The following is an 11,086-nucleotide window of genomic DNA, read 5'->3' on the forward strand; positions in this document are numbered from 1 at the left end:
CCTGCAGTTCTGAATTGGTGTACAGGGAGAATACTGTAAGAACGGCCCTTGTTCTGAATTCTGGTGCTGTACATTTCAAAAGTGCTGAACAAATACTTATATTGACTACATCCATCCTAGTTCGCTCATTAATGTCTTAATCGAAATTAAGGATGGCTTTTTATCTGCTCGTCATCCCCTTATGCCATAGTGTGTACATCTCAATTGTCAGTAGAAACCAAATTTGTTTAAGCAAGTCAGCCATATCAGATATGTTTTTTTGAAAGGCAGTAAATGAGGTTGAATTAACTGTTTCATTGCCAGAAAAGGTTCTGCTGATAGCCAGGTGTAGCAGTGGTTATCATTCACAGCCAGGTACTTTCAGGTGAGGGCGAAGGACACTGTGTACCTTGTCCCCTAGCTAACTAGCAGCCTCCTTCTTCGTGGTGGGGTTTTTCAGCGGTTGGCATCCACCGTTGGTGCATTAACACCACCTACTGTGCTGGAGTGTTGGCCAGAGACAGCGCTAGCTGCCTCAATGGCTGTGGGCGTGGTATCTAGTGGGTGCGGCATGTAGTAACCACAGTCTGCACATATACATTATTGTTATTTTCCAGACACATTACATTTGGAGCTCGAGGTGATTTAGCCCTCCAATAGCTAGAGGGCATCCGAAGTTTGGAGGTGTCTGAAGTTGGGCGACAATTAGCTAAGTTAACTAGCACCACTATATCTTGCTTGCTAGCTATGCATTGTTTTTTTATCATTCAAGAACTGTATTTGTTTGATTCTGTTGCAGTCTCCTGTCCTTGACATAATGTGGCCTTGAAGGCAAATAAAAGTACAATCATACCATTGTAAGTAATGACTGATTTAGTTAAAGTCCATTCAGTTAATCCATCTTTCCACAGATGCTACCAAGTCTGGATGTTTGTAATAAAGGAGGGAAACCATTGTACACGACCCCTGCCATCAAACATTACATTGTACAAAAGGCCACCCTTTGCATCGCAAGTCATAACTTTTCAGGTAAATGCAGCAACATTACTTTAGACTTATGAATGCAATATGATCCTCAAAGTACACATTTCTTTGTAGAGATATACTTCTCAGGTAAACAAATACCCCTGACCATGTCAAGAGCACAGTCACGGTGCCAACCACACACCAGTGCAGGAGGGGCCAACCATTTTAGCTGTCTGTAATGTGTCCATTAGGAACCCAAAATTGCAGGTTTCCAAAGAGCGATGGCAAGGTGTTGGGTTTAGGATGGGGCTTGTAGCCTATTCTCTCATTGATCATCTGTTCCCATGTCTTCCCATCCCCTGTTCCACTACCGGCTCCCACCATGTCACTCGACATCACCACGCCAACATCCACCTCATCTCGCTGTTTCTTCCGACTCTCAAGCTCTTTCTTGACACTCTCAAACTCCTCCGTGTCATCCAACTTCAGCTCCAGACGGGTGGGCATTCTGCGCAGCATCTTCCACCACTAACGTTAGATTTTGTTTTATTTTGGATAGTAGCTAGCCACGCTCTGTAGAATCCGCCATCCTATCTATGCATAGTTGGGGGCACAGTGGGGCAGCTCGTGCTCATGTGTAACGCCATTCGTCTGTTGTATGAAGAGAGTCCGACCGAAATGAAGCGTGTAGGTTACTCATGACTTTAATTAAAATAATCGCGGTACATGAAATAACTGTATATGACAACAACAAACGAAACTTGAAAACTATTACAGCCTATCTGGTGACTACAACACTAAGACAGGAACAAACACCCACAAATTACAACGCGAAAGTCAGGCTGTCTAAATACGGTTCTCAATCAGAGACAACGACAAGCACCTGACTCTGATTGAGAATCCCCCCAGGCAGCCAAGCCTAACTAGACACACCCCTAATCAGCCGCAATCCCAAATAATACAAACCCCAATACGAAACACAACATATAAACCCATGTCACACCCTGGGGCCTGTTGCACAAAACTAGGATAAGGGATTAAGCCAGGATATCTTGGTGATCCTGGCTCAATTGATCCGTAATCCGGTTGCACTAAAGATGGATAGGGGGCAGGAGGATATGTTATGGTATAAATTACCATGGATATTTATTCTGTGGAGCTAGCCTGCTCCAGACCAGGCTAAATTCCAGGATCTATTTAATCTCATCCCTAATGTCAGTCAGCAGTCACCACAAATGGAAACCAATAGTTATTTCACTGCTCACTATACATTGTTATCACATATAACTAGACCCACTGTCATTATTTAAACGTTTGTGATCATTAATTTCAATGATTTTGGATAAAAAATGATTTTTAGATGTTGCTATCATTAGATAATTTACAGTTTCCCATAGACTATATATAAAATGATAGAATATTAGGGCCACAGAGGGAAAAAAAGACAAGTCATAATATTGTAACCAGTTGTTTTAAAGGAGGACAGTTGTTAAAATGACAGATGCGGGGCATTTCGTGAAATTGTACTTCAGTATGGTTTCATAAACAAAGACATGCTGATGTGCCAGAATATTAAGTATCACATTGTCATAAGTATCAAAACTGTAAAAACAATATGTAGCTTTTCTGCAGAAAGAACCAGCCTCATAAATTTATGACTTTATCCTTTTTCTTCAGTGTGGCCCTAGTACTCTGTCATATAAACAAATACACATTCCATATGAATATAAAAACACAATGTGTAACATTATGTTCCTTTATTGAATAAGGACAAAACAAAGCAGGTAAACCATCAGCTCCTTTCGAAACTGAAGTCACAGTGACTCTACAAGATGGAAAGCACAGAATCCAAGCATATTATACAAAATGATACATACACATTCAAAGGTCTGTATATAACACACCCTGCATGTCTGCACACTAAAATAAATGCAGGACAAATCCATACACATCAACTGAACAGACAAATGAATGGATGCAGTAGCCTCCCTGCAGCCTTGTATTACACACAGTATACCGCACAAACATCATAAGAGGCCAAATTCGTAAAAAAACTAACCCAAAAAAACCCAAATTCCTCTGCCACCGCAGGACATATTTAACCAAAATTGAAAGCACACATACTAACTAAAATAATTCAACACATATTGGTCCCTCAGCAGCCGACCACTGTCGTCATCAGGGAAGATTGCCGGATTGTCCCAGTCCATGGCTGGTGGCACTCTGGGGGCCCTCTCCTTCCTCAGGCAGGCCACATTGTGGAGGACAGCACAAGCCACAGTAATATCACATGTCCTAACAGGGCTGACCCTTAATTTGTGAAGGCAGTGAAAGCGTGCCTTCAGGAGGCCAAAGGTCATTTCAACTCTGGGCCTGGTCCTGGCATGGGCATGGTTGTAGGCCTGCTGTGCTTCCTGGGGGTCTGTGAAAGGTGTCAGGAGAAAAGGCTGGCAGCCATACCCCCTGTCTCCCAGCAACACACCAGAGAATTCACCTGTCAACACAAAATCTCATCATTACTACCTCATAAACACAGTGATATTCTTGACACAGCCATGATGGTTATAAATAGGGGTTGTGTGGCTTACCTTGTGATAGGCACTGATAGATTTCAGAGGCCCGAAAGATTCTGGAGTCATGGACTGAGCCAGGCCATTTTGCCACAACATTGCTGATCACACAGTCAGCATTGCAGACCATCTGAAATCATAAGATGAGGAATATTACACCAATCAATGCACATCACTGGCAATGCAGAGTGTTCGTCAATGGACAATATCAAAAAGTTATGTTCACCTGAACATTAATTACATTTACATTTACATTTAAGTCATTTAGCAGACGCTCTTATCCAGAGCGACTTACAAATTGGTGCATTCACCTTATGACATCCAGTGGGACAGTCACTTAACAATAGTGCATCTAAAACTTAGGGGGGGTGGGGTGAGAGGGATTACTTAACCTATCCTAGGTATTCCTTAAAGAGGTGGGGTTTCAGGTGTCTCCGGAAGGTGGTGATTGACTCCGCTGTCCTGGCGTCGTGAGGGAGTTTGTTCCACCATTGGGGGGCCAGGGCAGCGAACAGTTTTGACTGGGCCTCATGGGCACCTGAGGGGACTTTTATCCTTATGTGTGTGCAGTCCACTGCACCAATGACATTGGGGAAACCTGTCACACAAAGTAATGAGTATCCTACTATGTGTTAACAGTTGTCCTGTAATTTGTAGATCCTCTTACCTGCAATCCTATAGAACTCCTCTTTGATGTCACAGAGTCTTCTGTGGCCAGGGAAGGAGATGAAGACATCTGCTAATGATTTGATAGCCAGACACACACTCCTTATTGTGCGGAAAATTGTGGCCTTGTTCAGCTGTTCTGCATCCCCCACTGAGTACAGGAAGGCTCCACTAGCAAAAAAGCGCAAGGCCACACAAACCATTTGCTCCACACTCAGTGCATGGCTCCGTGCAGTGCGGTGCTTAATCCTGGGACCCAGTAGTCTGCATTGATACCTGATGCCATCTGCAGAAAACCTGTATCTTTCATATAGATGGTCGTCAGGGAAGGCCAGTGGGTCCAACCGGTCCCTGAAGACCCTTTCTCGCCTGAAGGCTCTCCTCAGCACAAGTGCTTCTTCATCCACCACATCTCGCACGAATGGGCATGCCATTGTCAGAGCAGAAAGGAACACACAATTTTGGGCCTTCATATAGGCTAGTGGCCACACCTGGTGCTGGGGGGGGGTGGGCAAAAGAGGGCGATGCCTTATAACGATGACTTGGTTGTACTGATTGCTGGGAAAATAAAAATAAACCTTAGAAAGATGCCACCGTCCTGTGTGCTCACAATAAGAGCTCATATGTCATGGCTCACTTGACTTTACGAGAATATACCTAATTTTTATTTTGAGCTGTGTCATCTTCTTGGAGCTGGGGGAGGAAATACAAATAATGATTAATACATTTGTGTTACAGTTAGCATACAGTGTACATTGAAGGCATATCTCACCTCCCTCTCAAGTTTTTTTATTTCAAGGTCCAGTTTCCTAATTGTCCTCTTTTTTAGTTCGGACTCCAGTGCAAGATTTTCCATCTTTTTCTTCTTGTACTGAATGTCTATGTCTGCCAGTTCTATTTGGCGCCGGAGGTGGTTGCCATACAACTTTCTGATAGCTTGTGAGCTCTGTGAACACAATACAATTAGCGCAGCTGGAATTTGGCAGGATGTGGTGTCCTTTTATTAATACGCACTATGTTGCCAGGCTGGTTTTCCCACTGTATAGCATCTGGGTCCTGTAAAAGAAATTAGATTTTTTGATTTTGATGAGGACTCCTCACCATTGTAGAGTAAATAGTACTTTCACAGTCTTACCATGATACCTCATGCCTTCTGGAATCCAGAGAGATGGTCTCCTCATCATCATCGTCTCCATCATGTGCTGTTGCTGCTGCACTGGGGCCTTCACCCTATCACATTTAATCGGATTCATATTGAAGCTAGTAGACAAGACATGCCAGGCCTACAGTATGCCTTTGATGGAGTACTCACTGGATCAGCATCGTCTGGTGCTTGTGCTGGTGGCTCTAACAGGAACACAGTGCTGCCAGACACTGCAAGGCAATAGGTAAACCAAAGTCAGACAGTCCAAATTGATTCAATATGAATGTGGTTGTATCCCATGTAGAGATGGAAGGACATACCTTGAATGAAGCGGGTGGCATCTTGGGAGGAACCTATGCTCGTCTCTTTCCCCCCAGGGATCCCCTCTAAGACGGGCCTGCCTTTATTTAGCTCCAAGGCCATGTCCTCTGCTGGGGTAAGGTCAGCCTTTGGTGACCCACCACCCGTGCCTTGTCTGTGGGTATTCTTTTTCACTGCTAAAACAGTACAGACAATGTGTGAGCAGGCACCTTCTGGGTACAATATATGCTTGTGCTTTGTTAAATATTAGTCAGGGACCATACCATTCTGCAGAATGTTCTTGTATTTGATTTTGACCTGCTGCCATGTCCGTTTTGGCCCGTTCATGTTTAATCTACACACACACACACACACATTTAATGGAGTCACACTGGAAAAAATTACTTGGTATTTTTGTCTTGTTTTCAGTAAAAATATATATTTTTTAAACTTAAATAAAGATGTATTTTCTTGATTTGCTAAATGACCTAGCAAAATAAGTATAGTTTAGACAAAAAATATAAACTTTAAGTAAATGTGTGCTTAAAACAAGCAAATAAAAAATCTGTCAATATAATAAAAATTCTCTTGAAATAAGTTTACTTTTTCCATAAACACTTAATTTTAGAAAAGTTCTCGTTTCACTGGCAGATTTTTTTGCTTATTTTCCTAGGTAATTTTGCTCAAGAAAATATTCAAGATGTTTTTTAGATAGTATTTTTGTCTTGTTTTCAGTAAAAAAAAATAAGTAAGAAAGACATTTTTGCAGTGCAGTGAGCAACCGACCTTGGGTCCTTTGAAAGGCGCTATATAAATTAAAGTGATTATTATTATAGCTCATCTATTTATTCAATTAAATGTTATTTATATAGCACTTTTCACAATTGTTTCATTCTGTCAAAGCAGCTTTACATTAATGAAAGCAGGAGAAACACAAAAAAACGGTGGACAACATAAGAAGCAGAGTACAACGGCTAAGATTAAACCATACTGAGCGTAGTAACGTTAAATAATAATGTAAGGCTTTAATAATAATTTATCATAGCTTTATACAGTGTGATGGACTTACTTTACACAATTTCACTCATATCTGCAGTGCATTTCAATTAAAAATTTAACCGTTTCATAATTACAGTACAACTGCGTTTTTGGAGATGTGAATTAAATATTTGAATTGTAATTGTGATGTTTCAGCGGAGCGGTGAGTGTGTAATTGTGCACTACTTACGCATTCAGGCGGTCTGCAATACTTTGCCACGCTTTTTCTCTTTGCTTTATCACTGTGGCGGTGTTGCCTTTCTTCTTAATTATATCTTTTACCTCCTCGTATGCCTCCATGAGGATTTGTGCTTCCGACGGGGAAAAGTACGCGGCTCTAGTTGCCATGGTAAATCAGGTGATCTGTGGCGGGGTCTATTTGAGTGAGCCGTGAGCGCGCACCTATCCAGGATTGGTTTCACCTGGCTTAATGAATCCGTGTCTGCTCATCCTGGCTTGGTCTTTGTGCAACCAATTAAGCCTGGACGCACATGTTTTGGAGTCAATGAGCTCAGCTGAGTCATTTATCCCGGATGTCTTAATTCTACTTTTGTGCAACAGGCCCCTGGCCTACCCAAACATATAACAAAAACACAAAATATAATGACCAAGGCGTGACATCATGTCGTGCCACTACGGGTGTGAATGGCTAGCTAGTGGCAATACTATCTAACAAAACACCAAACATTGTTTGGACTGTGTAGAGCAGGGCTCTCAGACTGTCATGTTTTGTCATTGATTATCATGTCTTGTCTCTGTGCTTCCCTTCTATTCGTTTCCCTCTGCTGGTCTTATTAGGTTCTTTCCCTCTTTCTATCCCTCTCTCTCCCCCTCCCTCTCTCGCTCTCTCTCTCTATCGTTCCGTTCCTGCTCCCAGCTGTTCCTCATTCTCCTAACTACCTCATTTACTCTTTTCACACCTGTCCCCTATTTTGCCCTCTGATTAGAGTCCCTATTTCTCACTCTGTTTTCCGCTTCTGTCCTTGTCGGATCCTTGTTTGATGTTCGCTGTTCTGTGTCCTTGTTCCGCCCTGTCGTGTTTTACCTTCTTCAGATGCTGCGTGTGAGCAGGTGTCAATGTCAGCTACGGCCGGTGCCTTCCCGAAGCGACCTGCAGTCTGTGGTCGCGTCTCCAGTCATTCCTCTCTACTGACGAGTGGATTTCAGTTTTCCTGTTTTTGCATTTGCCTAGATAATATCCAGGATTATCGCTTTTGTTTAAGACTGGAATAAAGACTCTGTTTCCGTTAAGTCGCTTTTGGGTCCTCATTCACCTGCATAACAGAAGGATCCGATCAAGAATGGACCCAGCGACTACGGATTCTCGCAACACTGCCGCCGAGATCCAGGGAGCAATGCTCGGCAGACACGAGCAGGAATTGTCTGCTGCTCGTCATGCCGTTGAGACCCTGGCCGCTCAGGTTTCCGACCTCTCAGGACAGTTTCAGAGTCTTCGTCTCGTGCCACCAGCTACTTCCTGGTCTTCCGAGTCTCCGGAACCTAGGGTTAATAACCCACCATGTTACTCTGGACAGCCCACTGAGTGCCGCTCCTTTCTCACCCAGTGTGATATTGTGTTCTCTCTCCAACCCAACACATACTCGAGAGAGAGCTCGGATCGCTTACGTCATTTCACTCCTTACTGGTCGGGCTCGGGAGTGGGGCACAGCTATCTGGGAGGCAAGGGCTGAGTGTTCTAACAATTATCTGAACTTTAAAGAGGAGATGATACGGGTTTTTGATCGTTCAGTTTTTGGTAAGGAGGCTTCCAGGGCCCTGGCTTCCCTATGTCAAGGTGATCGATCCATAACGGATTACTCTATAGAGTTTCGCACTCTTGCTGCCTCCAGTGACTGGAACGAGCCGGCGTTGCTCGCTCGTTTTCTGGAGGGACTCCACGCTGAGGTTAAAGATGAGATTCTCTCCCGGGAGGTTCCTTCCAGCGTGGACTCTTTGATTGCACTCGCCATCCGCATAGAACGACGGGTAGATCTTCGTCACCGAGCTCGTGGAAGAGAGCTCGCGTTAATGGTGTTCCCCCTCTCCGCATCTCAACCATCTCCTCCCTCTGGCTCAGAGACTGAGCCCATGCAGCTGGGAGGTATTCGCATCTCGACTAAGGAGAGGGAACGGAGGATCACCAACCGCCTTTGCCTCTATTGCGGTTCTGCTGGACATTTTGTCATTTCATGTCCAGTAAAAGCCAGAGCTCACCAGTAAGCGGAGGGCTACTGGTGAGCGCTACTACTCAGGTCTCTCCATCAAGATCCTGTACTACCTTGTCGGTCCATCTACGCTGGACCGGTTCGGCTGCTTCCTGCAGTGCCTTGATAGACTCTGGGGCTGAGGGTTGTTTTATGGACGAAGCATGGGCTCGGAAACATGACATTCCTCTCAGACAGTTAGGGAAGCCCACGCCCATGTTCGCCTTAGATGGTAGTCTTCTCCCCAGTATCAGATGTTAGACACTACCTTTAACCCTCACAGTATCTGGTAACCACAGTGAGACCATTTCCTTTTTGATTTTTCGTTCACCTTTTACACCTGTTGTTTTGGGTCATCCCTGGCTAGTATGTCATAATCCTTCTATTAATTGGTCTAGTAATTCTAACCTATCCTGGAACGTTTCTTGTCATGTGAAGTGTTTTAATGTCTGCTATCCCTCCTGTTTCTTCTGTCCCCTCTTCTCAGGAGGAACCTGGTGATTTGACAGGAGTGCCGGAGGAATATCATGATCTGCGCACGGTCTTCAGTCGGTCCAGAGCCAACTCCCTTCTTCCTCACCGGTCGTATGATTGTTGTATTGATCTCCTTCCGGGGACCACTCCCCCTCGGGGTAGACTATACTCTCTGTCGGCTCCCGAACGTAAGGCTCTCGAGGATTATTTGTCTGTTTCTCTCGACGCCGGTACCGTGGTGCCTTCTTCCTCTCCCGCCGGAGCGGGGTTTTTTTTGTTAAGAAGAAGGACGGTACTCTGCGCCCCTGCGTGGATTATCGAGGGCTGAATGACATAACGGTTAAGAATCGTTATCCGCTTCCCCTTATGTCGTCAGCCTTCGAAATTCTGCAGGGAGCCAGGTTCTTTACTAAGTTGGACCTTCGTAACGCTTACCATCTCGTGCGCATCAGAGAGGGGGACGAGTGGAAAACGGCGTTTAACACTCCGTTAGGGCATTTTGAATACCGGGTTCTGCCGTTCGGTCTCGCTAATGCTCCAGCTGTCTTTCAGGCATTAGTTAATGATGTACTGAGAGACATGCTGAACATCTTTGTTTTCGTCTACCTTGACGATATCCTGATTTTTTTTTTCACCCTCACTCGAGATTCATGTTCAGCACGTTCGACGTGTACTCCAGCGCCTTTTAGAGAATTGTCTCTACGTGAAGGCTGAGAAGTGCGCCTTTCATGTCTCCTCTGTCACATTTCTCGGTTCTGTTATTTCCGCTGAAGGCATTCAGATGGATCCCGCTAAGGTCCAGGCTGTCAGTGATTGGCCCGTTCCAAAGTCACGTGTCGAGTTGCAGCGCTTTCTAGGTTTCGCTAATTTCTATCGGCGTTTCATTTGTAATTTCGGTCAAGTTGCTGCCCCTCTCACAGCTCTTACTTCTGTCAAGACGTGCTTTAAGTGGTCCGGTTCCGCCCAGGGAGCTTTTGATCTCCTCAAGAAGCGTTTTACATCCGCTCCTATCCTTGTTACTCCTGACGTCACTAAACAATTCATTGTCGAGGTTGACGCTTCAGAGGTGGGCGTGGGAGCCATTCTATCCCAGCGCTTCCATTCTGACGATAAGGTCCATCCTTGCGCTTATTTTTCTCATCGCCTGTCGCCATCGGAACGCAACTATGATGTGGGTAACCGCGAACTGCTCGCCATCCGCTTAGCCCTAGGCGAATGGCGACAGTGGTTGGAGGGGGCGACCGTTCCTTTTGTCGTTTGGAATGACCATAAGAACCTTGAGTACATCCGTTCTGCCAAACGACTTAATGCACGTCAAGCTCGTTGGGCGTTGTTTTTCGCTCGTTTCGAGTTCGTGATTTCTTATCGCCCGGGTAATAAGAACACCAAGCCTGATGCCTTATCCCGTCTCTTTAGTTCTTCTGTGGCTTCTACCGACCCCGAGGGGATTCTCCCTGAAGGGCGTGTTGTCGGGTTGACTGTCTGGGGAATTGAGAGACAGATAAAGCAAGCACTCACTCACATTGCGTCGCCGCGCGCTTGTCCTAGTAACCTTCTTTTCGTCCCTGTCTCTACTCGTCTGGCTGTTCTTCAGTGGGCTCACTCTGCCAAGTTAGCTGGCCACCCCGGCGTTCGGGGTACGCTTGCTTCTATTCGCCAGCGGTTTTGGTGGCCTACTCAGGAGCGTGACACGCGCCGTTTCGTGGCTGCTTGTTCGGACTGCGCGCAGACTAAGTCAGGTAACT

At 45.1% G+C, this 11,086-nt stretch overlaps 2 protein-coding genes across 4 annotated transcripts; both read right to left on the minus strand.

The window, feature by feature from the left end:
• Positions 1-1,170: 1,170 nt before the first annotated feature.
• Positions 1,171-1,464, minus strand: LOC124042259 (anaphase-promoting complex subunit CDC26-like). Its single transcript, XM_046360670.1, has one exon. It carries the CDS (start codon positions 1,462-1,464, stop codon positions 1,171-1,173), a length of 294 nt encoding a protein of 97 aa, XP_046216626.1.
• A 1,202-nt stretch (positions 1,465-2,666) lies between these two features.
• LOC124041424 lies at positions 2,667-7,028 on the minus strand. 3 transcript variants are annotated; one of them, XM_046358983.1, is made up of 11 exons: positions 6,854-7,028; positions 5,910-5,980; positions 5,646-5,822; positions 5,494-5,555; positions 5,325-5,411; positions 5,196-5,237; positions 4,954-5,127; positions 4,839-4,874; positions 4,183-4,678; positions 3,534-3,645; positions 2,667-3,439 (listed from the first exon to the last, which is right to left on the minus strand). In XM_046358983.1, the coding sequence occupies exons 1-8, from the start codon at positions 7,009-7,011 to the stop codon at positions 4,839-4,841; spliced, it is 807 nt and encodes a 268-aa protein (XP_046214939.1). In that variant the 5' UTR covers positions 7,012-7,028; the 3' UTR covers positions 2,667-3,439; positions 3,534-3,645; positions 4,183-4,678. The 3 variants fall into 3 exon arrangements, with proteins under 3 accessions (XP_046214939.1, XP_046214937.1, XP_046214938.1); XM_046358981.1 differs by having other exon boundaries at positions 4,839-5,127; XM_046358982.1 differs by lacking the exons at positions 2,667-3,439; positions 3,534-3,645; positions 4,183-4,678 and adding an exon at positions 4,686-4,739 and having other exon boundaries at positions 4,839-5,127.
• Positions 7,029-11,086: the final 4,058 nt, after the last annotated feature.

The sequence above is a fragment of the Oncorhynchus gorbuscha genome, linkage group LG08 (genome assembly GCF_021184085.1).
Source record: "Oncorhynchus gorbuscha isolate QuinsamMale2020 ecotype Even-year linkage group LG08, OgorEven_v1.0, whole genome shotgun sequence".
In the NCBI taxonomy this organism is placed as follows: Eukaryota; Metazoa; Chordata; class Actinopteri; order Salmoniformes; family Salmonidae; genus Oncorhynchus; species Oncorhynchus gorbuscha.